This window comes from Pogoniulus pusillus, chromosome 19, assembly GCF_015220805.1.
Source record: "Pogoniulus pusillus isolate bPogPus1 chromosome 19, bPogPus1.pri, whole genome shotgun sequence".
NCBI classification, from domain to species: domain Eukaryota; kingdom Metazoa; phylum Chordata; class Aves; order Piciformes; family Lybiidae; genus Pogoniulus; species Pogoniulus pusillus.
The window spans coordinates 6,289,484-6,316,719 of record NC_087282.1 but is presented as its reverse complement, the minus strand read 5'-3'; the positions used below and the strand labels follow the sequence as shown (position 1 = coordinate 6,316,719).

Genomic DNA, 27,236 nt, shown 5'->3' with positions numbered 1-27,236 from the left:
GTAATGCTGACTGAGCCCTTGGGGCCTCCAAGGCTGTGGCAGAGGAGAAAGTGCAGGGAGATACTGGAAAATTACTGTTTAATTCTTCAGCATTACACTGGAAAATTACTGTTTAATGCTTCAGCATTACGTCTGACTATGGCATCTGGTGGATGAGGGGCAGGAAGAGGCTGATAACGAGTGAGCCACTGAGACAGCTCTCCCTTCCCCTCCCTAGCAGCAGGAGCAGCCAGGGCCGTGGAGGACTGGCTCCATCCTCGGTGAGAGTTCAGTGTCTGGGTCCTCGGGAGGGCTCTGCCCACAGCTGGCCCCACAGCCATCAGTACTCCTGCTGAGTGTCGCAGCCGAGCAGCTCCATCCGCAGGGCGATGTGGTTGTGCCACTGCCGGGGATGTATCCTCACGTAGCGGGCAAAGAGGGGAGGCTCCAGGGTATTCATCACTGTGCCAGTGTGGTCTTGGTTTGCCTTGAAAATCTGAAGAGGTGAGAAAAAATCATGGGGGTGCTCTCCTCTGCTGGTACAGAGAGCCTGTAGACTTGAGGACACGATCGGCCCAGACAAGCACCACTTGGGAACACTTTAAGGAGGAAAAGGCACAGCTTGGCCAGCTCACTGCCCGTTAAACAGCCCTGTGAGCAGGTTTGCTGCCAAGGGCTGTGCTTGCTGGCTGTGGGGTGGCCTCTGCCTACCTTCTCCTTGCCATCCTGCAGGACCATGTTCCAGTGCACACCATCCTGGCTGCTGGAAACCGCAAACTGCTTCACAAACATGTGGGTAAAGACAGCTTTTGCTCCCTGGGTAATGATTGCAGTCACTTTCTTGGTTACTTCAAAGTCCACTTGCAACCACTCGTGGAGGCTGTTGCTCTGGGGAAGGACAGACTGCCTTCAACCCTTCAGCAGCAATGAGAGAGGCACATTCATTGCAGCTGAAGCTAGTGCACTTGGCTGCACAAACTCCCCATACAGCCCTGACTAGAAGAGATTGCAATCACCCAGCTTGCCTGCTGGGATTCCCCCCCATGCCCTACTGCCTGCATGAGGATGTCCTCGCATGGGCTACCTTTGGCCTCCATGCATTGGTCCTCCCCTGCAGATGCAGGCGGCCGTGGGAGGGTGACCAGCTGGAGAACACATTGGAGCTGTAGGAGGATGCGGAGATCCGCTCATCAGGGATCCCTCTATTTTCCATTCCTAAAGGCATGGAGCAGCCTGGAAGAGAGGAGACAGATAGGGGAAATACCCACCATGGAGATGCTTTCTGGTTTCTCACTGCTCCAGCCACCTCCTGTGCACTTGCCTTGGTTATAACTTCTCCTGTGCTTTGCCACAACATCTTTGTCCTTACACTGCTCAGGGCCCCTGCCTGCAGCATAGGGGAGTGCCAAACTGCACCTACCGCCTGCCACCTGCCCACCTTCTTGTCTCCCTGTGGGTTTTATCTAGGAAGAATGTGAAGAATTCATGCATCTACCAGGACATAAAGAGAACCTGTCTCCATGGGAAGGACAAGATTACTTTCAGGGAGACACCCTATACATGGTGTGATCATGTGCACAGCTGCCTCAGAGCTGGCTTTCAGGCTTGTGGCATATGGTGATAGCATAGTCTCTGCTAGCATAGTCTCTGCTGCTTGTAGCTGCTGGAGAGTCCACTCTGCTGGTGTGCAAAACTAAAGAAAGGATCCCAAAGCACCACTGCCCCAGGTCGCATTGGGCCAAAGCAATCTCACCTTGGAGCAGCAAAAGCCAGAGCAAAAGCCAATAGCATCTGTCTCTGCTTGTTCCCTGTACCCCCAGGCTGAGGCAGTAGCTCCCCAGCTATCAGCTTAGCTACTGCTGGAGCTTCCCGATGGTCCAGGAAAAAGTGCTGGTGAGAGCTGGTCCCACGGACTCCTTCTGCTAGTGCTGTCTCTAAAACCATAACGAGATTTTCCAGGCTTGTCCCTTCAACACCTCACTGCTATCTCCAGCCTCCTTCCCCGCTATGCAATTGCCTGGGGAGTCCTGAAACTCGTGGAGCTGTTGCTCAGCACCCCACAGGGTCAGGCCCCGTCTTTGGTGCTCGCTATCTAGAGGTGAGACCTACTGTTGAGGTCACAGCCCAGGAGCTCCATGCGCAGCGTGGTGCGGATGCTGTAGTGGGTGGGGTTGATGCGGATGTACCGGGCGATGATCGGGGGGTTGAAGCGATTTTCTCTCACTCCTGTTCCATCCACATTTGCAAAGAATAGCTGCAGGGAAAGGGAGAAAAAGGGTGGTTGTACCAGGGAAAAAAAAGAGAGAGAGAGGCCGATAATTAGTAGGGGTGAGAATTTGTCTGATACTTCTGTATCTTATCATCGTCCTTACAAAGAGAGAACAGTAGCCCAGGGGGATTATTTGAGCTGTAATGCAGACCAAAGGAAGTGTGAATGGGGCAAAATCAGGGTGAGCCGCTAAGAAAGAGGAGGAGGAGAAGGAGAAACCTAGGGCCTGTACAAGTAAATATGGGTTTTATATTTACTTTCACCAAATAAAGGAAAGAAAAAGAAAAGTCAGTCCTGGGACTTTTGAACCTAGGAAAAGTTTTGGCCACAACTCATGTACTTGATGGAGGCTTTTCTGGGTACTTTTCTTTTGCTAGGATGATCAGCTTATGCATATGTAGGTTGTGCATTCTTCTAATCATAGAGTCATACAATCGTAGAAGCAACCAGGCTGGAAGAGACCTCCGAGATCATCCAGTGCAACCTAGCACCCAGCCCTAGCCAGTCACCTAGATCATGGCACTAAGTGCCTCATCCAGGCTTTGCTTGAACACCTCCAGGGACGGCAACTCCACCACTTCCCTGGGCAGCCCATTCCAATGCCAATCACTCCTTCTGCCAACAACTTCCTCCTAACATCCAGCCCTGGCACAACTGAGACTGTGTCCCCTTGTTCTGTTGCTGGTTGCTTGGGAGAAGACATAAACCCCCATCTGGCTACAACCTCTCTTCAGGTAATGAGTAGAGATCTCCCAAATCATCAACATCTGTGCAATGTCTTTGGAAAGCCAGATTAGCTTCTGGAGCCAAAAAAGGTATGCAGGCAGAATCTTACAGCTAGCTCTAAGTAACATGTACCATAACATTGAGCAGTGGATGTCACAGCCACCTGGGACTGTGGAAGGAAATAGCTCAGTCAATTTAATATGAAACAGATGGACACAAAGAGCAAGTCCCTTGCAGATCTGTGATCTGTGATTCAGTCATCCTGGCAATGAATGCTCACTGTTCCTATCCTAATCAAATAGGAGCTGAGATTTCTGCCTTCTGTACAGCACTCTCTAGCCCTCATCATAGAATCACATATTGGTCTGGGTTGGAAAGGACCTCCAAAGGTCATCCAGTCCAACTTCCTCTGCCGTTAGCAGGGGCATCCTCAACTAGATCAGGCTGCTCAGAGCCCTGTCAAGCCTAACCTTGAATAGCTCCAGGGATGGAGCCTCAACTACCTCCCTGGGTTCCACTACCCTCACGCTAAAGAACTTGCTCCTAACATCCAATTTAAATCTTCTCTTCTGTAGTTTGAAACTATTTCCTCTCATCCTATCACTATAGGTCTCACCCCCAGAGACCCCATTCAGAGAAGACACTTTCCTCAAGACCCTCTTCACCTTACCATCTGGGTGCTGGTGGCATTCCCCTTGTATTTCCTCCACCTGTGTCCGTCAAGGCTGTAGAAGACAACAAACTGGGAGACGTAAAGGCTGGAGAACTTTTGTCGTGCCCCTTGGGTTTTTATGCCACGAATAATCATGACATGCAGTAGGTCCACCTGAGAACAGAAGTCAGGGATTCATCTTGATGAAAACCTAAGCCACGTTCAGGCAGTGCAGTGTAAACCTGTGGAACCCACTTCCTTGTAACATAGCTGAGCACAGGTTGTGAAACCAGCTAAAATGGTCTTTCATAAGGATGCAAGTGAGACAACAGCTGGCAGAGGGCAGGTTTGGAGAGGTGAGCTGGGCTCAGTCTTTGAGGGATTTTGGCACAGTGTCAGGCCAGCAACACCCATGGCCAGACCAATTGCTACAGGATCTCACAGCTCCCTTCCTCCCTTCTCAGAGGGGAAGCAGGGGAAACAGCAGGATGTAGCTGGGACACACTGGTCATTGGCGCAGGCCCTCTGTGTGGGTCCTTATGCACAGTGCATCAGCCATGAGCATGCAGCCTTAGCATGGGCCCCTCCTTACCTGGATCCAGGCGTTGCTCTGGTCGGTGCTCCAAGCATTGATGGAACCAGCATTATCCAGCCTGGCCAGGTAAGGAGCCCATTGCCCTATGAGCAGAGCACACAGAGATGAGAGTGCTGCTGGCTCCAGCTGCTGCCCTCCCCACAGTGGTGAGAAGTCTGGCTGCAGGAATGAGCCTGGGGAATCACCCTAGGGTTTAGTAGCCAATATAGTGTGAGAGAGCGCTGACACGATGGGATAGATGAGTGGGATGCTGACATGGGCATGGATGTAGGAAGGACTCTGCCAGGGACACGGTGAAGCAGAGCCTTGGGCAGGCAAGCATGGGGGTTGTGCTGGCTGAAGCTGCCCCAAACTTCATCTGCCTTCCTTGCAGCAACAGCCTCTACTCACCATACTTGCCCGATGCTGTGATCTGAGAGTCTGCAATGTGACCCGAGGACAGGCCGAGGGCATTTTGGCAATCTGCAGCCAAACAAAGAGAAGGAGAACAAAACCCAGGGACAGCTGATTAGATAACAAGGCTTTTGAAGGAGCAGCAGCCTCCAGGCTCAGGGAGGTTGTCTCAGGCCTCCAGGAGCTCCCAGGCTTGTTTGTCTCACACAAAGTGGTGGGTATCAGATGTTTCCACATCTATCCCTGAATTGTAGTGGCGCTGAAAGTTCTCGCTCCTTGACCCAGCTGCCAGCAGCAGAGTTCCCAGCACCAACCATCATCAGCCTCTTGCCAAACTCAGGCTCCTGACCTCTCATTCCCATGTCCTGATCTCCCAGCAATGTTAACAAGTGCCTCTTTTTTATACCCATGCCTTACTCCTGGGCTTTTTTTGTTGCTAGGCAGCACATAGCTAAAGGGAAGTCTGCCTGACACTCATGTCTCTCTGCATCTCTCTCCTGGCCTGCTGAGCACAGGGCTGTTTGTCCCTCAAAGTAACCATTATTATTAGTGACTTGTCACATCTTGGTATTTTGAACTTAAGGAAAGATTTTCTGGATGACATTTAATCCTCATTTATGAAGAGGAAGATATTGTCACTGACGGATAAAACACTACTCTCACAAACTGTTTTCCGCGGTGCTTAATTAAGGTGAGGCAGAAATGTGATGCTCTGAGGTGGAGTCAGAGGTTCCCTGTGGGTTTTTTAGCTGCTCTTAGGGCTGTTTCTATCAGAGCAACATGTAGTCAGGCAGGGTTGTTAGCTGCCTCCTGCCATCACTCAGTTTGCCTCTTGACATGTGGTTTAGGCAGCTGGGCACAGCACCTTCCAGATGGTGCAGGCAGGCAGTAGCCTGTGTGTGCAGTGCTGGAGTAGGAGCAGTTTACAGGAGGTCCAAGGAGAAAGGGCTCTGGAAAGTAACTTTCACCCCACAGTGTCTCTTGGCTGTGCTCTCTGCTGGGCTGTGCAGGGTGACAAGGGCTGAAGTCATAACTTTCTTTCAGCATGAAAACCTGGAAGACCCCACTTGGGCCACCCCAGGGGAAACACTGAGATCCCTGGAGGAGGAAGCTCTGCGGCAGCAAGCGGGACAAGGTGCAAGGAGGATCACTCACTCAGGTCGTACACGAGGAAGAGAGCACTCATCCCAGCTTGCTGGTGCTCTCCCACTTTGCACTCCACCCGCCAGATCCCAGCATGCGAGGGCCACATCTCCACCGTCCCAGAGACACCTGGCCAAGAATGGGAAGCAGAGCAGAGAGGAGTTACTGGCTGTAATGGAATGGCACAGTGCTGAGTGCCATGCAAACAAAGCCAGACTCTTCCAGATCCATTTCCTCTCTCTGCTATCACCTTGCAGGCTTGGCACCTCCTCATGGGCGTGACTTGAGGCCACAGCAGCAGTGCTTGTGCTGCATCTCACCTGGATAAAGGTTGTAGACTCCCATGCGGTACTCCTGGCTAGTCCTCATGCTGAACAGCTGCCCATGAAAGTGGATGGAGTGGATATCCTCGGTGCTGCCCATGTTCAGGAGGTGCCATCTGACCCGCTGCTGCTCAGCCATCACCAGCCCGGGCAATGTGTCACTCGTGTAGCCATTGATGGCTGGGGGAAGGCTGCAGTCAGGAGCAGCTCAAGGCTCCAGAGCTTTTCCATCCCAACACAGACTGCGGGATGGAAAGGGGAAGGGCAGAGGTCCTCACCATGGAAGGAATGGTTTCTCTTAAAGTCAGGGTTGTCCTGCTGGATGTGGCAGGGAGGGCGGCAGTTCCTCTCCATGTTCTCCTGGAAGTACCAGCTCTTGGTCTCGTCAAAGATGGTGAAGAGCAGGGAGAACTCCTGCACAGCCAGCTGCCGCCTGAACACGAAGCTCAGCACCCCGCGGCGGCAGATGATCAGCGGCCCAATGAGGCCTGAGTGCAGGTCCTTTTCCTGCCAGGGAGTCAGGGAGGAAGGTTTAGCCTCAGAGGAGGAGGCAGCAGTGATGCCCATAAGCAGCACAGTAGTGAGGAAGCTGGTGGCCTTGTCTGCATCCCTGGCCAGGCTCCCACTCACAGCACCACAGAATGCCAGGGGCTGGAAGGGACCTCCAAAGCTTATCCATCCAACCCCCCTGCCAGAGCAGGGTCACCTAGATCAGATCACACAGGAACACATCCAGGCAGGTTTTGAATATCTCCAGAGAGGGAGACTCCACAACCCCCCTGGGCAGCCTGTGCCAGAGTTCTGGCACCTTCACAGTGAGAAAAGTCCCCCTCATGTTTACATGAAAGTTCCTCTGCCTCAGCTTCCACCACTGCCCCTTGTCCTGCCATTGGGCATCACCCAGCAGAGCCTGGCTCCAGCCTCCTGGCACTCACCCTGCACATATTTATAACCACTGATGTGGTCACCTCTCAGGCTCCTCTTTTCCAAGCAGCACAGCCCCAGCTCCCTCAGGCTCTCCTTGTAAAAGAGGAGGGCACATGGCATATGCATAGTGGGAAGGATGTGCTGACTTCACTGGGGGATCCTCACTCTGCCCCGAGGCTGTGCAGCAAGTGCTGCTATGTGCTTTCAGAAGCAGTGCTGCCTGCCTGGCAAACTGTCCAACAGTCCCTGCCCCACTAGCACTGGAACCCAAGGGCCAAATTCAGCCAGATTTGGCAGAGGGGCAGGGAGCTGCAGCATGCTGGTGCCTTACAGGTGTTATTAGCTGGTACACCTGAGGAAAGGTGGGGAAAACCCAGTTCAGGAAAGGGACGAGAAAGCTCCAGCATGAATTCATCACCTGAGAACCTACACAGCCACAGGCTGCTTTCAGCACAGCACCACAGGAAAAGCCTTGACCTCAAAGCCAGGACCTGCTTTTCTTTCCTTCCTGGGATGCAGCTTGGACAGGCTTCCACCTACCAGGTCCACGTTGGAGAAGTAAGCCCAGGCCTTGCAGTCAAACTCCTGTGTGGTGGGTGCCATCTGGGGCAGGACTTTCCAGGAGTACTTGCGGAGCTTACCAGGCCACACCACCTCTCCACCCTGTGTTGCATCCTGCGTCCCCTCATAGGCTTGCAGCGTGGAGTGGAAGGAGAAGGGACGTGAAGCCAGGTTCTTGAATGTCACCTGCACCAGGAGGAAGGCAAAGCAAAGACAGTGTGGGAGAAGCTTGGTGCATTGCTGAGAGCCCTGGACCCTGGGGCTGGATCCAGCCAGTTGATGGGAAGGAGGCAGCCCACACCTCTAGCTGGAGCCCATGCAGTGGGCAACCCCTGCTAAACCTCAAACTGTGCCTGTGCAGTGTGATCTCCAGTGGAAAGCACATCCTGGTCATGTCAGCAGAATGAGGCCCTTTCCCTGCTCAGTGGGAGCAAGGTCACCTGCACTACTGTCTCTGGAGCCCAGAGGTGCTGAATCCATCCTTGTGGAGATTTCAATGAAAGCTGGGCAACTTCTCCAGGCATGCAAGCCCTGAGCCTGGTGAACTGCCTTTCACCTCTTCCTTTTAGAAGAGTGCTGAAGGACCTCTGGTGGTGAGGGAAGCCCAAGCCTCCTCTCATATAGAGACTCAGAGACTATGTACTGAACCCCGTTTAGCTTACACTCATTTTATAATCCCTTCCCCGAAAAGGCTCCCCATAGAGCCCAGAAGATGCTTTGGTCGTGCAGTTGAAGGGCTTGGGTCTACCTCGGGTACAGGGCTTTGCATATGAGCATTCTGAGGTTCCTCCTGCCCTCTGAATGGTGGCTCTGCCTCCTGGTGCTATCCACACAAAGTGCCACAGGGAAACTCCTGCCCCTAAGCCCTGAAGGTGAACCCATGGAGCCCACCTCAGCATTCCCTCTGGCTGAACACAGCCAGCAATGGGTGGGGGGGAGGTGATTTCAGGTTTTGTAGGGAACAGGAACTTTCAATTCACCATGATGACATCTTCCACTTCTGCTCTGATGTATGGCCCCAGGATGCCCAAGTGCTCGTCCAGCTCCCCCCGCAGCAGCGGCTGTGTGAAGGAGTCATCCATGTACTCTCGGAAAACCACCTTGCGGTACTGCTGGAAAGTCTTCCTCCTGCCTCTCCAGGGGTCCCTGTTGAGGGGGAGGACAGTCAGCAACTCAAGTGACACTGTCCCAGAGGGAGGACAGCTATGGCAGGGCTGCTGCAGGGCAGGGGTAATGCAGAGCCCACTTGCAAGGAAGCTCAGAGTTGCTGGAGTCACCAAACTGCCCAGGTGAAGCAGAGGGGCACTGGGAGCATCCTTATGCTAGGCTGCTTGGCTGGATCATGCAGACATAGACCTGTGATCCTTGCCTGCCAGCAGAGACCAGCTGCACACCTCAGTGCAGGAGGAACACACGAGGAAGAGTCCTACTCACGTGGCTTTTAGGAAGTGCCGTGGCCTCTGGTTGCCGTAGTCCCACATCACCTCCACCGCTGCGATGAAGTATTGCCGCACCTCCCCCTGGAAGGAGCGTGGGTCCTGTTCCTCTTCTCCGTAGATGTCAAAGTCCTCCAGGGTCTGCTCTGGCTCACCGTACTCATCGTAGTCTGATTTGGCAGCCTCTAGCCCTGAGGGGCTGGAATGGGTCCTGTTGGTCAGAGCTGGTGTCTCCCTGGGTGCTGGGGCATGGTTCCTCTTAACGACAGTGCTGTTGCTTTCCTCACCCTTTTTGGGCTCTCCTAGACTCTGTCCTTCTCTCTTCCCAGTTTCTTTGAGGACATGTCCCTCTCCGAGCATCTGCTGTCCATCTGGACTGGCTTGCACATATTTGTCTGGGTTTCTGGGAATGCTACGGTTGTGAGCAAGGCTGCTTAGAGCCAGGGAATGATTCTCTTTGGAGGCTGGTTTCATAGTGCTTTCTTCAAGGCTTTGCCTAGACATGCTCTCAGGTGTGTGGTCCTCTGTGGCACTGACCTTGAGCTGCTGAGATTGAGGACTGAACTGACCCAGCTGCTCCACAGAGTTTGTCTCCTCTATCTGTCGTCTCCCCTGATCTCTCTTGCTGCCAGGAGCTGCCCCAGCAGCAGCTCTGCCTGCATGCACCTCAGTCAAAGTTGGGCTCTGCAAGTCCCCAGCGTGTTTCACTGTCCCCAGGGAGACTTGGTTCCAGTTTGAGGCCAGGTCAGCAGCCACAGCAGCAGCCAGCATTTCTGAGCTGCTTGTTGCCATCCCTGCCTTGCTCCCTAATGCTCCCTTCGGGGCTCCCTCACTGCTACCCCCTACACCCCCATCTGTGCTTGGCCTCCGTGCAAGATGCATCTCATCAGCACTATCTCCAAACAGAACTTGTGGAGCCTCCCCACCCAGGTGCAGTCTTCCCTCAACCATGTTTGATTTTTCTTCCAGGCTTTGCTGGGCCACCATCACCTCAGGCAAAGTGTCCTTTGACACTAGGGACCTCTTTTTGAGGAGAGTGCTGCAAAAAGGGGAATGAGGTCCACATGTCTTTGGGACTTTCTCATTCTCTGCTATATCAGGGGTCTGAGTGGGCAGACCCTGCTCTGCTCTGTTACCCTCAGAAAGGGGCTCTCTGCTGCCAGGCTGTCTGGTGCTGGGAAGCCCCAAACCGTGCCTCAAGCCTGTGCTCTGCAGTGACCTGGCTTGGTGAGGCCTCCAGTTGGAGCTTCTCATGTTTGGGGCTGTACCTTCGTGTCTCAAAAGCTGTTCAGGACTGTTTAAGAAAGCATTTGGCAACTGCTTTTCATCATGGGCCACAACGTTGGATTCAGGAAGGGCAACACTGTCCATTTCTGGCAATCCCTCAGGAGCTGTAGCCTCCTGAAGCACTGCCTCCAAGACTAATTCATCCCTCTCTTCTGTCAATACATAGTTGGAAGGCTCAAGCTCATTGGTGTGTGCAAAGGTGGTTTCTAGAAGGCTTGTGCCTTTGGCAAGTTCACTGTCTTCTTGTTCTCTGCCAAGTTTTTCAGGCAAGGAGTTACTCACATCTGAGGGGATTTGTTCTTGTACAGGTTTGCTGGGTCCCACATCTGAGAGAGAAGCATTTCTCCCTCCCAAAGATTCATAAAACCCTGGTGAAGCCACTTTGTGAGGCCTTTCCCTCAGTGTGGCATCTAGCTCGTGTGGTGAATAACTGCTTCCTCTGGTGTGACTGTGAGCAGTCCTGTTGTCTGCTTTCTCACCTGAAGATGTAGGATTGTCCAGTGCAGAGGAAGAGTTAAGGTCAGCACTTAAAGCTGGTTCTGTATTAGTTGTCTCCTTTGACTCATAGAGATTTAAGGACATTTTATCAGTCTCTCTCAGCAACTTGTCCTCAGCACCCTGAGAAGGTAGCTCCTGAAGTCCCAGATTGTGCTGCAGGTCATCCTGTTGAAATGAGCTCCTGTTCTCTTGAAGAGGAGCTTTGCTAGCAGCAGAAGCGATTGAGTCCCACAAGTCTGCTGTATGAGCAGTCCTCTTTTGAGGCTCTGTTTCCAGGTTCTCTAATGTGCCACTATGTTGGACCATAGTCCTATTTACTGGCTCCTGCACCTCTGAGATATTTGATACCTTCTTTCCTGCCAAAACACCTTCTGGAACTGGTGTGGCTTGATGCAACCACTGCTGACCTGCTTCTGAGCTTAGAGTAGGATGGACCCTTCTGACACTCTCCAAGTCTCCTCCAGGTGGGAGAGTACCAAACCCTTCATCCTGGGTAATGACTTTTGACAATTCTTCATCTTCCAGGAAGGATTCATAGGACACTGGCTCATAGTTTGTCTCTGGCAGAGAAGACATGGAAGTACCAGACGGATGTGGCATTGTTCCTTGAAGTGTTGATGTGCCATTGGGAGGGAGATCATAACTCCTGTCATTGCTCAGGAGGGCTCCATGGCTGAGTTCTGTCGAGCACAGTTTTGAGCTCTGTGTCTCACTTCTGGAAGTGGTGACATTGCTCAGCTGCTCATTCACACATGGCCTTTGCCATCTCTTCCTTTTAGAGAAGCTCCTCGGCTCTAAGTTGAAGGTGTCCTCGTACTCCAAATAATCTTCATCATCAGAGTATTGCTCCTGCTGGCACTGCAAGACTATGAACTTGGCTTGCATCCCTCTGTCTCTAAAATCAGGATTCAAGCATCCCAGTGTCCAGTTGCCTATTTCAAGGGAGGACAAGAGGACACCATCAGCCCATCACAGTGGGAAGTCAGAAGTGCTGCCATCCCTATGCTGCCCTCTTGCTAGTGCACTCCACATTTTCTGCCAGCCTCTGGTTCATTGTAGTGTTTTCTTGTTTTCCCAACCCCTGGAATACTTTACAGCTGCACTCACGTCATCAGGCCCAGCCTTGACAAGCACCATCAGCAGAGCCAGAACTTAAATAGCTACACGCTCCTGTGAGGCCCCAGTGATAGCTTGGTGAGAGCGTTTAACACACTGGAAGCCACCAGGAGCACTGCCAGCAGTAATCACCAGTACCCACTCCCAAAGATGTGAGGTGCTGTCAAGCACACCTCTCTCCCACAGTTGTCACATCTCTCCCACTCAAGGAGAAAGGAATGAAAAGGCTGCCTCTTGCTCATATCCCTGGCCAGTGTGTTTGCTCTCTGCAGGGACTGCCTCTTTAGCACCAAAGAGTGGGTGGAGAGGTGTTTGACCAGGCTCTGACTCTGCTCTCTGCTGCTGGCCGAGTTGCTTCAGATAAGCAGGCAAAAATCACAGCTCGAGGCCACTCTACTGCCCTGCTGAGGCCACATCGGCAGTACTGTGTCAAACTCGGGGCACCTCAGTTCAAGAGGGACATAGAACTGCTTGAGAGAGTCCAGCACAGAGCCACAAAAATGATGAATGGAGTGGAACATCTCTGTTATGAGGAGAGCCTGGGGGAGGTGGGGCTGTGCTGCTGGGAGAAGAGGAGCCTGAGAGGTGACTTCAGCAATGGTTATCAATATGTGCAGGGTGAGTGCCAGGAGGCTGGAGCCAGGCTCTGCTGGGTGATGCCTGATGGCAGGCCAAGGGGCAGTGGTGGAAGCTGAGGCAGAGGAACTGTCATGTAAACATGAGGGGGAACTTTTTCACTGTGAAGGTGGCAGAACTCTGGCACAGGCTACCCAGGGGGGTTTTGGAGTCTCCCTCTCTGGAGATGTTCAAAACCTGCCTGGATGTGTTCCTGTGTGATCTGATCTAGGTGATCCTGCTCTGGCAGGGGGGTTGGACTGGATAAGATTTTGAGGTCCCTTCCAGCTCCTGACACTCTGTGATTCTGTGAATAGATGCAATATTTGGCTGGGTTTTAGGAAGCTTCCTGGGGCATCTAGAAACCCTGTCAGCTTTGCTCAGGAGGCAGCACGTTTGCAGTGGTGTGGGAAATTCTGTTTCCTCTGGGTGAGGAATGGTTAACAGCATAACTTTCACAAATGCCACAGGCAAAATGCTGAGCAGGGGGAAACAAAACTGAACTCTGAAGAAAATCCTCCCTACAGAACTTCCCCAGGCCTCCAATTTTTCTCACTTGCTCCCTGGGATAGGACAAGGAAGAATGGATGTAAGCTGCAGCACAGGAAGTTCCACCTCAGCACAAAGGGGAACTTCTTTACTGTAAGGGTCCCAGAGCACTGGCACAGGCTCCCCAGAGAAGTTGTGGAGTCTCCTTCTCTGGAGCCTTTCCAGGCCTGTCTCGATGTGTTCCTGTGTGACCTGAGCTAGATTGTGTGGTCCTGCTTTGGCAGGGGGGTTGGACTCGATGATCTCTTTGGGTCCCTTCCACCCCCTGACATCCTGTGAGCCTGAGATAAACGAGCTGACATCGGTGCCTGAACCTGCAGCAGCGGCAGCACTGATGCTGCCTTTGACTTCTGAGCTTGGAGCCAAGGGTGGGGATGCAATGTCCCACCTGCAGCCAGCTTACCGACCTGGCAGCATGTGTGACCTTTAGGCACCCCATTAGTGAAGCAGTTTCATTTCTTTGATTTAAGCTTTGGAAGGATTTAATCCTTGCCTCTCTCTTTGCGTTTCCAGCAGGTTGTGCATCCCTTTGCTCTCAGAGGGTGCCAAAATGTGATCAGGTAGCAGAGACCTGGCTGGAAGTGCCCTGGCTGCTCTTTGCCCATGGTTTATAGAATAGCTGTGCAACAAACCTGGCTTCTCCAAACTCATGAAGACTGTTTCTCCAGAAAAGGGGAAAAGGGTGAGCACGTCCTCAAAGACCATGTTGTGCTTGAACGTGTTTCCAGAGAAGAAGATGGAGAGGAAATCCGTTTGGGCCCCAACGCTCAGGACATACCAGTACACAACGTCTTGCAGGCAGAGTTTTGATTGGAGGTTGTCGAACACAAAGCCGTTAATAGCTGGAAGAGAGCAGGGGTGAAACATTTCGTTAGCATCTGATTCTGCCAAGCAGTGCAGTCGCTGCTGTCCCCTGCTTGTTGCCTGGGGCAGGGATTAGCCTGTGTCTGCTGGGACTTTGCAGCGAGCCCCACTGTGATGGTTTGGGTGTTCGCTGCCCCCCCACACTTAAGAAAATCATCCAGACTAGACTCAGCCGCTCTGGAAATTGGAGAATGAGGCTTTATATTTACAGCTTAGCACAATATATGAGCAGATATTCACAGTAGATACAAGTTAAAAGGTAACACAGAAACACAGCAGCCCTCCCAGAAACCAGAGTCCCCAGGAGGGGCTCCCAACCGCCCTTCCACCTTCTCCCCACCCCTCTACCTTACCTCAGACTTTGTCTTACACTCAAGGTGAGTTTGGAGGGTTGGACAGGGGGGTTAGGAAGCAGAAGGATTACTCAGGCAGCAAGTTAGACTCTGTTATTTATGTTTGTGTTCTTGTTCTTATATATCTCAGCAAGCCTATGAGTGCAGCAGACATCTCCATTGTTTCCTTTTCACAGCCTATCATCTAATTCTTCTCACCACAATATCCCAGCTAGGCTCAAACTAGCACAAGCACTCACTGTGCATCATGTTGGAGGCATAAAACTGGGGGTCCTGAGGATTCACATGGGCTGCATCAGTGCAGAACCTCCTGATGTTCTCCTCCAGGTACCAGCTGCGGTTCTCATCAAAGACTGCAAACAGCAGCAACCTCGTCTTGTCTGACATCATCTGGAGATGATGGTGGAGAGAGATGCAGTTATTCCTGGCCTGATCAGAGTGCCCTCCACACCCAGTGTAGCTGCCACGTCCTAGCCTGGGTGCATGGAGAAGAGCTCGGTGCCAATTCACAGGAGTTAGGGTCCGGGTTTGGAGAGAAAGCAGGATGGGAACGCAGGGATGTGGGCACAGATGGCAGGGTTGAAAAGAACAGACAGATCTGGCTTGACCGAAATATTTCACCCACCACACTTATTCCAGCCTTTCAGCCTGACAGTTGAGGCAACAAAGGGAGCACTCACCTGATTTCCCCTTTGATCCATGGACTTCCTACAGCAGATCAGGAGAGGCCCAATCAAGCCTGAGGCTGTGTCTCGGACTGGGTCGACGGAGCTGTAGTAGAACCGGGTGAGGCAGTGAGGATCTGCCTGCGTGGGGCCATCCTCAGGGGTGATCTTCCAGCTGTAGGTGAATGACTGGCCAGGGGGGATAGGAATGTCCTTCACATTCTTATCTGGCAACACACAGCCCAAGGGCAGATCAGTTAGGTTGGGGCTGCTCCTGCAAGGGCTGGATCCCACTTTTAAAAACCTCGGGAAGGAGGTTTCCTGCCCACACAAGTTGCACAGAAAACCATCCAAACCCATGCCCACCCCAGGCTGGCACACTGGCTGCTAGCCTGCACTGTTGGCCTGTGCTAGCCTGTGCAGAGTTGGTCGGGACAAAAGGAGCCCCCGGGAGCAGAGGAGGATGGAGAGGCATATGCTTCATTCTGACAGCCCTTGAAACTCCTGCAAACTGGAAAATTTGCCCCATCTCAGCTGGGTCTGGGCAGTCTAGGAGTTTGCAGATGCAGGTAGAGAGCTGGATAGGGCTCAAGTGGGTGAAAAACAAAGCAAGGGAAGATAATTTTAAAGAAAATGCAGCTAGACCATGAGAAAAGCAAGGAGGAGATCCAGAAGGAACTCAAATGCTAATAAATCCTCTGAGCATTTAGCAGGATCTTGCACTGACAGAGCCTTAGAAAAAGATTTCTCTGCTCCTAGTGCCCAACTGAGCTTCTGTGCAAAGCTCATGTGTCAGGCAGGGCAGGAACAGCTCTTTCTATTTATACTCCCCTAAAGAGCATTATCCCTGTGGCTCCAAGACCACAACTTGCCTGCTTTCCACAGGCTTGAATTGTTAGCAAAGCTGGTGAGCCACATCTGCCCGGGGGCTGTTGACAGAGGGGCAGGGACAGGGCTCCCTGCTCCTCTCTTTGGCCTGACTGTGCAGAAGGAAAACCTCAGTTTAGATGGTTAACAGGTCACAAAGCTGACCTGGTCCACTGAACTCCTTGGCAGCTGTCATTCTGATTTTGCCAACCTCTGCTGCAGCAGCTTGAGGTTTTTTTCTAACCTCTGCAATTGCTGCTGTCATTGTGATGCACCTAGAAGGGCAGAGGGGAGGAGACTTGGGGCACAATTTTGCCCTGGTGGAATGTGAGATGGCTTTGTACAAGTCATGATCCAGGGAACATGAAAGCAGTTCTGGGAAAGGAACCTGCTAACTCAACAACCCCAGAGCTAAAACCATGAAGCTGTGAAAGGAGGATTTGTCTGAAATGAACCCCCTACTTTAAAGCAGGGCAGGGGACACCCCAAGGAACGAGCACTGTAAGCAAAATGGCAAACACAGGCACAATCACCAGAGTGGTTCCTTCCTCATCAGAAAGTGAAGGCCTCCAGGATGGGCCAAACACATCTCCAGCTCCCTGGCTGGCAATTCCCTGTCTCCCAGCCATCATCCCAGACATCTTTAAAGACAGGATTGCATAGCACCCGTGGGGATATGAGCCAACAGTCATCATAACTTCTGGGACTGCAGGGCTAAAAGGCACTTGGATGGGTGGGTCAGACAACCAATCTTACCATAGGCTGCAGGAATCTCTCCTGGCCCAGAAGCAAGGCAGTGGCCAAAAAACAGTGTTGTCCCAAGTGATCATGATCTGTCTTACCTTGAGAGGCCTTCATGGCATGGTATGGACCAATGCTGGTGAGGCCATGAGGGTAGATGTTGTATGGTCGGCTTGCCAGGTTCTTGAACACGATCTGAAAGGAGGACATCCAACAGCAATGTTTGATGCTTTCTGAATATTGTGAGCCCTTGAGGCTTGATTCCTTGATTCCTAGGGTGTCTGCAATCAAGCCATATCAAGGGGACAGGGCCATGTGCTGCACATCTCTCACCAAGACTGTTTTAGCTTTGGCTTGCAGCAACATCTGCCTCTCTAGTGACCTTTGGACATTACCAAACACGACAGAGCACCTCAAGAACTTATGTCAGGTCTTAACCACAAGACAAGACCTATTAGGAGGCAGAGCATCAGCCTCTGAGATTCCCCTTCCCAGTCCCATTTTGTGGAAAGCAACCTCTCTCTCTCTTACCTTAAACTGATCTCCAACCTCCCCCTTAATGACAGGTCCCAGAATCCCCTTGTCTGGCTGATCTGACGTCTTGCGCTTCTTGAAGGTTGCATCCTCATACTCCACAAACATCACTTTCTTATACTTTGAACCGACCCTCTGAGGGCCAGCTTCCAGCAACAGGCTCGTCATGTTCCTGCAGGCAAGGCAGAGAAAGAGAGAATGATTCTGCCAGAAGCACAGCAAGAGCTAGGCAGACAAGCAATGGCTTGAAGGATTCCAGCACAGAGCCACAGAGATGCTGAAGGAAGTGGAACACCTCCCTGATGAGGAAAGGTTGAGGGAGCTGGGGCTCTTGAGCTTGGAGGAAGGAGACTGAGAGGTGACTTCATTCATGTTTATCAAGATGTGAAGGGCAGTGTCAGGAGGACAGAGCCAGGCTCTGCTCACTGATGTTCAATGATAGCTGCGATCAGGTTTGGGCTCCCCAGTTTAAGAGGGACAGGGATCTGCTGGAGAGGGTCTCAGTGGAGGGCTATGAGGATGATGAGGGGACTGGAGCACTGCCTGATGAGGAGAGGCTGAGGGACTTGGGGCTGTTTAGTCTGGAGAAGAGAAGACTGAGAGGGGATTTAATCACCTCTGACACCTAGGTCCTTCCAGACAGGGCAAGAACACCACATCCTGGGGCTGTGGCCACATGCCCTTACTGTGTAAGTACTCCTGGTAGAAGGGTGAGAAGGTTCAGCAAGCTTTGCTACCTGCTCAGAAGGAGCTGACCCCAGAGACCTGGTGAACAGGGGCCAAAAGACAAATACTCTGCAGAGCATTTGGTAAAATGGAACAAAGGCAGCTCCTGCCTTCCCATGTCCTCCCCAGCACCGCTCCTGTCCTGCATCCATACTGCTACTGCTAACGAAGGAAAGCAAAACTGTCCAGGTTGGGCAGAAGGGAGATAAATTGCTAGGGAAAAGGGGGAAAGCTGGCAGGTCTGCCTCAAGAAGCAGCCTCATGGGCACACATGCCCACTCTCACCTGTCCAGAGACTGTGGCTTCACTGGGGCATAGTCCCAGTCCATCTCCTCAGCTGCGATGTAATGCGTCCAGGTCGCAGGCTTCTCCTTGGCGTAAGAGCGCACTTGGATCACATGAAAACCTTCCTCACCCTCTTCAGGGTAATCCATGTCCTCTGGCTCATCTGACAGCATCCCCATCTTCACCAGGCGCTCCTCCATACACTCCTCCACCTTCACCATGGCCTCCATGCCAGCTGGGTTTGGACAAGCCAGGCAGAAAGGATTACATCGATATCCCAACACAGGAACACACTCTCCCAGGCTCTGCCTGGGAGATGCCCTCTGCACTACTGTCCCCATCAAATGGACCATCCTGGTTACACATGGATAGAACACTATGGAGCAGGAGGGGCCTTGGAGCTGCAGCACTACATAGAATTCTGAGCCCAGGCTACCCCTTGGCCTGCTTCTCCCCAAAGCTCTTGCAGAATAAGGTTACCTTGCTGGTGAGACAGTAACTGGCAGAAGATCCGAAACCAGCCAGCTGTTCCTGGCATGGTCTGGGCTGTGAGATACGTGGCAGGGGAAATTTCTAGGCTGCTGAGGCGGTGGCCTCTCACCAGGAATGTGTGACCTTCGAAGAAGATGGAGTGCACTTCTGGCCCAGTGCCCAACCCAATCACGTGCCAGTGGACCTGCTTCTTGAGGCACAGTATGAGACCTGGCAGGAGGGAAGGAAGGCACTTAGAATTGTCAGAGCTGGAAGGGACCTCAAGGATCATCTAGTTACAACCCCCACCCCATGGGCAAGGACACCTCACGCTAGATCGGGTTGCTCAGAGCCACATCCATCCTGGCCTTAAAGACCTCCAGGGATGAGGCTTCCACCACCTCCCTGGGCAACCTGTTCCAGTGTCTCACCACCCTCACTGTCAAGAACTTCTTCCTAACATCTAGTTTCAATCAAAGGTCACATTCTGTGCTTCTGTGATCCACAACCTTCCTGGAGGTGTTGCAGGCCAGGTTGGATGAGACCTGTTCTAGTGGGAGGTGTCCCTGCCAGAAGCAGGGGGTTGGAACTGGATGAGCTTTGAGGTCCCTTCCAACCTAAACCATTCTATGATTCTGAAGTCCTCAACAGTAGTTGAAATACCCTAAAAAGGGCAGAGAGAGGTGACCAGGTTTATTTGGAGGCTGGAGAAAATTCCTTCCTTGGAGAGACTCAAATGTGCATAGGAAATGGGAGAGGATTTGACTGCACTGTCAAAGTATTTCTCCTGCAGAGAAATGCACAGGCACCAAAGGGCTCTCATCTAGCAGAGAAGTGAATTACAAGGGCAAGTTCCTGGAAGCTGAAGGCAAACAATGTCAAGCACTTGGTTTTGGCACTGTGTGCGATAGGTGGTGATGGAACAGCTCCCAAGAGCCCAGCAGGAGACAGGATGGAGGCTTTCTCCTGCGGCTCTCAGCTTTCCATTGCCACTTCTCTCCATCAGATTCCTCTCAGGCCAGATCCCACAGCCAGGCAGGGGAGTGCTGGATGAAGGTGAATACCTTTTCAAGCAGAAACCTACTCTGTGTTAGGTTTGCAATTGGACTTGATGGTCTTAAAAGTCTTTTCTAACCTAAACTATCTCATCATTCTAGTCCCCAAATTGTATGGAGGTGTGTGGGCAGAGCCAGGCTAGTGAGAGCTGAATTTCCCCCACAACACTCCCTCCAGCCTCCTTCACAGGCTACAAGAGATGGAACTTTTTGCTTCTGGCAATGTCCCTGGAGTCCAAGGAGGAGGTCACTGCACTTGGTAACACAGCCAGCCAGAAACAGGTCCTGCCCCACTGTAAATGGGCAAGGCAGATCAAGGAGTTGGTGTGTGGTAGTTCCTCTGAGGTGAACACAGCTTAACAGATCCATCACCTAGAAACTTCTCTTGATGTTTCTTCCCACATCCTTTCACAACCTACCTTGAGTTTACAGACTTGGCTACACCACTGTTCCTAGCACCTCCCCTGACCTCCATATATGTTCCCAGCACACCAGCACTCACCAGGCAGTGAGCCATTGATGTAGCCATTGATGGTGTGCAGCTCTGTCCTGTTGTGAGGTAGAGGCTGAGGAGCTGCCAAGGAGCCAGGCTCAGAGTACCAGCTTTTCCCTGTGGGGAAAGGAGGATGCAGTCAGCTTTCACTTGAGAGCATTTCCAAGCAAAAGGAAATGTTCCCACCGAGGGGAACTAGTATGGAAGCAAAACACAGGGAGCTCAGATGTGTGGTGGCTGTTGGAAATCCACAGCCACAGCTTTGCATGAATGTGGGGGTGAACATTGCATGTACTGTGTGGTGGGAGCAAGGCCTGGGCATGGGATGGGAGAATTGGAGGGAGCTGACAGCTCCCTGCACCTGGGAAGCAGAAGGACTGACAGTGCTGCACCAGGAGCACAGTGGCTGGGGGAGCTGTACAAGGCTCAGACTGCTGGGAGGCAGCGTGGGAGCTGAGCAGCTGCGCTCACACCATGGCCAAAACAGGCATCCTGGCCCAGGCTGGATTCAGGGTCCGACACCAGTCAGCAGGGTAGTTACCTTCATCAAACACTGCGAAGAGCATCACAAACTCTTGCTGCCTGTTCCCGTTCCCATCGCTCTCCAGAGTCCCTGCAAGATGCCATGGGATGGATCTCTTTAAAGGGTAGCAAGCACCATGCCCATCTCCCCAGCAAATTCCTGCATGCCCAGCAAGAGTTGTTAAACCAGGGCCAGGCTGTGGATTGCTTTTGTGACAACTCACTATTGTCACAGCCTCATTTCCAGCACTGCCATCCCCCAAAACCCATGGCTGAGAGGCAGTTGCCTCTAGAATTCACCACAAGGTCAGTTTATGCTGCCTTCCCCCTGCAGGCTTTCAGGACCCATTTAGTCACCTGGATGAGCCCATTTTATTTAGCTCCCTCATCAACACCATGTCTAGACACACTCAGTGGAGAAACTGCTCGTGGTGAATCACTGGAGCCTGCAGACAGTGGCCTAAGAGGAGGTGACTCCTATCCATTCCTCTCCAGTGACTACAGAAGGACATCTCTATCCAGGAGATGGGTGAGCCAGGGGTGACCAATCTCATCCAAGGTACATTCCTTAGTGACTCTTAAGTCAGGATTTCATCACCTCCATGTTTACTGAAGGAAGGAGAGCAAACCCAGGTACTGTAGAGCAGGGAGTGTTCAGGTGTCCTGCCCCTCTCCCTTTTGGATACAAACCTCCCTCTAGTTCTTCTGGCAAAACCCTGTTTGGCAGCTACCCTGGCTGGTACTGAGCCATCACAGCTTGGTGAAGCTCTGAAGGAAAGCCAAGCATGATTTATGCCTCCATACCAATTCACTTATGGATAGATAAGGTTCAGACACAAGAGGGATTTCATCTGTGGGCTGAAACCTTGCAAAGGAAGGAAGCAGCCATTCCCCTCCCACAGGGGAATCCAGAGTGCACTTGGCTCCTTCACTGGGAAAGGGCTCTTCAAGGAAGGTGTCAAACCACCAAAGTGCTGTTGGTGACCACAGCTTACTGCTGCCCACTGCCATGGTCAGCCTCTGTAAGGTGTCTTTGATGTTTCTGCTTTGCAGTTCACAGTGGTATGTGACCTGTCCCCATCCTGTGCTCTCCTTACCAGGTCTGCACACAAGCAGGGCTCCAATCAAACCAGAGTTGATGTCCTTCACGCTGTCTGTGTTGGAGGAGTAGGAGTGGGTCAGGCATGGTGAGTCACCATCTGTTGGGCCCTGGTTTTGCTGGATTTCCCAGATATATGTGTGTGTCTTCCCTGGATCTACCCTGTCACCCTCCTTCTCTGGCTGGCTGGTCTCATCCTCATAACCTGCACCTAAAGGCAAAGAAAGAGAGGTCACTGCAAGTTCATCCCCAAGACACCACAGCTACAGGGATGCCTCTTCCCCCAACCCAGAGCACAGCCTTTCTCCACCCCAGCCTCTGTAACACTTATGGGTGACCTCCATAACTAATATGGGTTTGCTCTGGGCTGTTGGCTCAGCTCAGGTCATTTCTGAGTTGGGCATGGCTTTGGTTACTCCCTCAGGCCAAGCCATCTCTGTGGTCATCTATCCTCATAGAGGGATGTGAATAGCAAGCTCAGGGAAGGACATGCTCCATCCAGGCAGGCAGGCAGCAGAACAGAAGGTGCTGCACAGGGGTCTACAACATCTGACTCACCTTCTGATGCCTTCCAGTAGGATACCCCAACAGCATGGAGGTTGTATGGGCGAGAGGCCAGGTTTTTAAACGTGATCACCACCTTGTCATAGACTTCTGCTCGGATGGTGGGGCCCAGGAGACCTGAGGGGGGAAAGAAACAGAGAGAGGCATCTCACAGCTCAGCTGGCTCATCACAGCTGGATGAGAGCTGCTGTTCCTCCATCTGAATTTCCAGCTCTGTGTTTTGTTGGGGGAGATGGGATATGGTTTCTGCCCTCCCGTAGAGACCTGAGCTGGAAGGTGCTTCAGTGCCTCCCTTTCCATGCCAGTTCAGCCTCCCTGTGAGTAGCTCAGACTGACAGTTCTTGGGGTTGGAACCATCACTACCTCCCTGCCAGTGTGGTTCCATCCAGCATCAAAAAAGGGTCTGTGAAGTCTGCAGACACTTCTCCCACGGACAATGCCACAGCTGTTTCAGCACCAGCAAGGCTCCCTGCATGCCCAGCAGCTCTGCCATACTGAGACCCTACCCAGGTGCTTCACCTTTCCTGACCGAGGAGCTGCCAGCACCCAACCCAGAAAGAATTTGTCCTCTGACTAGGAGAGCTAGGGCTTGCCATTCTGAGGGTTCTTACCCATCCACGCTGGCTTGGGCTTGGGCTGTGTGAATGAGCCATCAGGGTACTCCACAAACACAGCCTTCCTGTACTGGGGAGCCACAGCAGGCACAGGGGGCCATGGTCCTGGGTTCCTCGATGTGCTGCAGGAGGGACATGTAAATATAAGGAAAAGCTTTCTCACTGTGAGGGCGACACAGTCCTGGAGTAGGCTGCCCAGAGAGGCTGTGGAGTCTCCCTCTCTGGGGACATTCAAAACCCAACTGTAAGTGTTCCTATGTGACCTATTCTAGGTGATCTTGTTCTGGCAGGGGGGGTTGGACTGGATGGTCTTCTGAGGCGCCTTCCAACCCCTAACATGATTCTGTGAAAAGCCAAGGCTGATTGTGCAGCCTCATCCCCTCCCCACCAGCTTGCAAGTGCTGTGCCAGCCTCGGGGATCACCCAGCCTGTCGTGTCCTTTGGGTTTCCTGACCACCCCCAGGTGACTGTTTTGCTTAGCTCACAGATGACAGTGTGGCAGTGATCAGTGATGGAAGAAGATGCAAGAGCAGGAGGCACAGTGCTGTACCCAGCTGCAGCTAGCATCGTTGTCAGCCTCCTGCCCTGCCTGGCTTCGTGCTTCCCTGCCAGCAGAGACCTGGGGCACTGCAGTATCACAGTGGCCTCTGCCCTGCAGCCACATCCCACATCCCCATCCCATCCCCAGCACTTTCATGTGTGGCAGACACATCACATCATATATAACCTTGAGCACCCTCCCCATCTCCCCCTGAGAGGGGGACTCTGTTGAGCTGCATGGCAGGTCACAGTGGCTTGCTCCGTAGTCATTTCTTTTCTGACCAAACTGGGATTCACAGCCAGCCCCTAAAAAACTGCTTCTTGCAGCACGGGCATAAAGGAGCCTTGAAGATATTTCACACCTCATTTATCTCTGCTGGCCACTCTATCTGTAACTGCCTTAACAAATTCATTTTCCAAAAGGAATCCATCAGGTTTATCAGGATAACAAAACCAGGAATTTCTCCAAAAGTTTCAGAGCCTGCCTTATCAGCACCAGGACTGAGACCACTCCCAGTAACCACACAGGCTGCTTACAGCCTTGTTTTGAAGCAGAAGCCAGGTGGAATTTTCTGCCCTCTGAAGAATCATAGAATCATAGAATCAACCAGGTTGGAAGAGACCTCCAAGGTCATCCAGTCCAACCTATCACCCAGCCCTAGCCAGTCAACCAGACCATGGCACTAAGTGCCTCAGCCAGGCTTTTCTTGAACACCTCCAGGGACAGTGACTCCACCACCTCCCTGGGCAGCCCATTCTAATGCCAATCACTCTCTCTGTCAAGAACTTCCTCCTAACATTCAGCCTAGACCTCCCCTGGCACAACTTGAGACTCTGTCCCCTAAAGAAGTGGGGAGGATCGCTCTGCCTCTCTGACTAAGCCTTAATTCAGGGTTCCTTTTGAGTCTTCCTCAAAAGGAAGAGGAAGGAGACAGAGTGACTCAAATTTAGGAAAGAGTGATGGACATTCATCCCCCTGCTGCTGGCTGGAAGCCACCTGCACCTGGGCTATGCTGTGGGTAGCAGGGGGGTTCACCCTCTCTGGGGCAGAGCAGGACAGGCAGCTACGAAAACCCCATGTGTGCCCAGCTCTTGCCTTTCCTTCACAGCTCTAACCCACATTCAGGTTAGCAGGAAGGCCCCAGCAGACACAGACCCGGTGAGCAGGGCCACTGCATTCAGCTGACTTTGACCATTCCTGGCTAAATGGCAGAAGGTCTGGAGCAAGTATTGCTCCCGAGGGTGACCTTCATGCTGGGACGTGGCACTGCTGCAGGGTTGATGGCATTGGGCTCCCCGCTGTTGGGAAGCTGCACCTTAATTCCCAGTCGTCGACCCCCCCGGCTTCGAACAAACATCCCGGGGACAGGAGGGTCTGGTCCTGGTAGTTCTGCAGTAAACAAGGCAGAACCCCTCTGGAGCCAGAAGGATTTTGCTGGCGAGCAGAGGCACGGCTGGGAGAAGGCTCGGTGACACTGGAGCTCAGCGCTTGCTTCCAGCTGGCATGGAAGAGCCTGACAGCCTTTGCAGGGGATGAGGAGGCAGTTTGGCACAGGCACATCTCATTCAAGTGCTCCTGGCCTTTGCACTTGGGGTCCCCGTGAACTTCCTACCCCAAGCTGAAGCCGAGGCAGGGAGATAAGATCCTGGCGCCTTCAATCAGCATTGTTAGCTGCACTATCGTTTCATCTCTGCAAGCCGGGAGGCAGCCAAGGTAAACACCCTGTGCTGCTGGAGCTCTCACACAGCCTGCTGCTACGTGGTCACCGGCTCCGAGCTGGAGCCGAGATCCCTGTGGCCACAGCAGGACATGCTTGTCCCGATTCCCACGCTGTCAGCAGGGCTGGGTTTGGGAGGCAGAGAGACTGAAATCACGGGGAAGGTGTAAGCAGCGCTGCCTGCTGTGCCATAGCCCCTCGATTTGCCAGAGCTTGCCACACATGTGCCAGAGACACCACCAGATACAAACAGGGGGTCTGGAGGTCCTGCCTGGAGGTGCATCCCTGGGGGCTACCACTAAGATGCTGGTACCACAAGGTTGGAAGAGGAGGAGCTGAAGACACCCTACACACGGCGCAGAGGCAGCCCAGCTCCGGCAACAGCTGAGCTCCTGCCACACTCTCCTGGTTTGCTCCTGCATGCCACTTGTCCCCAGCACAGCTGCTTTCCTGTGTCCTCCCTGCAGAAGGGGAACCAAGCCAAGGCTGCAGGGCCAGGAAAGAGGCACGATTATCCAGCTGGCAACAGCCAGGCTGAGCAAGGGTGCCCAGACATGCTCTGCCTTTCTAGGATGGAGCACGCCACGAGGTTCCTCTGAGAAAGCTAAAGTTCTCTTTCCCCATTTTAAAGAAGGACAGGGGACCGACCTCAGACTGCCTGCTGATGCCATGTCCACCCCCAGGGCACAGCCCTGTCCCTGAGTCACTCCCAGGTCAGAAATGTTGTTCAAGTGTGTCAATAAAGCAAATGCTGAAATGGAAAGCCACAGACTTGAACTAACAGCAGGAGTGACTCTGCCTTCACCACAGCTGAATGGATCAGAGTGCAACATTAGTAAGAGTGTGTGTGGGGGCATTAGTAATATTAGGGGGTGCTGGATGCAGTTTTCCTACTGAAGTAGCCAAAGGGAGGAAAACCTGACAGTGGCTCTGATGCAGTAACCAGTTGAGCTGACCTGGTCATCACTGAAGACTGGCTGCCAGTGCCTGACCACAGCTCCCTGCTGCTCAAGCCAGCGTGGGTCCGAGATGGAGATGTGGGCTGACATTGCCCCTTCACAGAGCCTGGGGAAGGGCAGGGGGAAGCGAGGCAGAGGGAAGCCAGGCAAGGGATGTAGCTGTCCAGCTCTGTCTCCGACGCTGAGCTCAGCAGAGCCCATCCACTGCCGTGTGCGACCAGACACCATCCTCACACCTGAGAAATTAAACTGCCACTTTCCCTTCCAAGTACTTCGACAAATCCACACCTTCCCCCCTTCTGAACTGCATACAAGCACCTTTCTTGCCCAAACACTATTGTTTTAATGCCCTAGATGAAAGATTTCAGCCCCAGCAAACTAATGTACACAAAGATGTCAATAACTAAAGGTGGGTTTTAACAGGGGGAGACGCAGTGGAGAGCCTTTGCTGTTCTGACTTACATCAGGGGGTCTGCAGCCCCCAGGCAGAGAGGCACAGGACCCCGTACTCCCCTTGCTTTTCCCCAAAGCTTCCAGGATGCAGGGCAGAAGAGAGCAGAGAGAGGCTGGAGAACCAGCTCCTGCCGCTGGGCTCAGACTTTAAAGCATCACAAGCAAACAGCATTAAGATAAAGCAGCACAGAGCAGCAGAGCAGAGGAAGTCTGCATCTCTTTCTGCAGATTTATCCCACCTGTGCTTTGTCAGGGTCTGCACTTCATGACTCCTCACTGCACAGAAACTTCCACTACCAGCCGTCCCAGCAGCTCAGTGCACCCATTCCATCAGGCTGTCCCCATGTACCTGCCTGCCTGGAGCCAAGCTCACGGTGCTGTGATGCCAGGCTGGGAGGACAGCCACAGCAGGATGCTAGAATGACAATAGAAAGAGCTTTACCCTGCAGGTGCTTGCAGCACGGAGAGCAGGTCGCTGTGCATGTAGTCCCAGGTGGTTTCCACTGCGGCGATGTAGTATCTTCTGACTTTGCTGATGCTCTCCTCAACCAGGCAGAAGAGCAGCAGGCTGTGCAGAACTCCCAGTAGCATCATGCCTGTCGGCTTGGAACAGCCCTGGCTTCAGAAGGAAAAGTGAAAAGGAA

General features: G+C 52.7%; 1 protein-coding gene across 1 annotated transcript; it reads right to left on the bottom strand.

Annotated features, from left to right (window-relative positions):
- Positions 1-61: 61 nt before the first annotated feature.
- F8 (coagulation factor VIII) lies at positions 62-27,236 on the bottom strand. Its single transcript, XM_064159056.1, has 26 exons — positions 27,035-27,236; positions 22,920-23,044; positions 22,303-22,425; positions 21,743-21,955; positions 20,665-20,736; positions 20,133-20,240; positions 18,585-18,806; positions 18,105-18,339; positions 17,091-17,265; positions 16,661-16,754; positions 14,967-15,178; positions 14,526-14,676; positions 13,702-13,911; positions 9,003-11,721; positions 8,549-8,714; positions 7,548-7,754; positions 6,359-6,587; positions 6,078-6,260; positions 5,770-5,886; positions 4,612-4,683; positions 4,219-4,304; positions 3,645-3,800; positions 2,089-2,233; positions 1,064-1,212; positions 691-867; positions 62-475 (listed from the first exon to the last, which is right to left on the bottom strand). The coding sequence occupies exons 1-26, from the start codon at positions 27,184-27,186 to the stop codon at positions 320-322; spliced, it is 6,654 nt and encodes a 2,217-aa protein (XP_064015126.1). The 5' UTR covers positions 27,187-27,236; the 3' UTR covers positions 62-319.

What these genes read in the sequence shown, in the direction of transcription:
- F8 (XM_064159056.1), bottom strand. Translation starts at nt 27,186, where the DNA reads ATGATGCTACTGGGAGTTCTGCACAGCCTGCTGCTCTTCTGCCTGGTT. An exon ending in GTTACTGTCTCACCAGCAAG is followed by an intron (nt 18,340 to 18,584) that starts GTAACCTTATTC and finishes GTCCAAACCCAG; the next exon opens with CTGGCATGGAGGCCATGGTG. An exon ending in CGGCACTTCCTAAAAGCCAC is followed by an intron (nt 8,715 to 9,002) that starts GTGAGTAGGACT and finishes CCCCCTCAACAG; the next exon opens with GGACCCCTGGAGAGGCAGGA.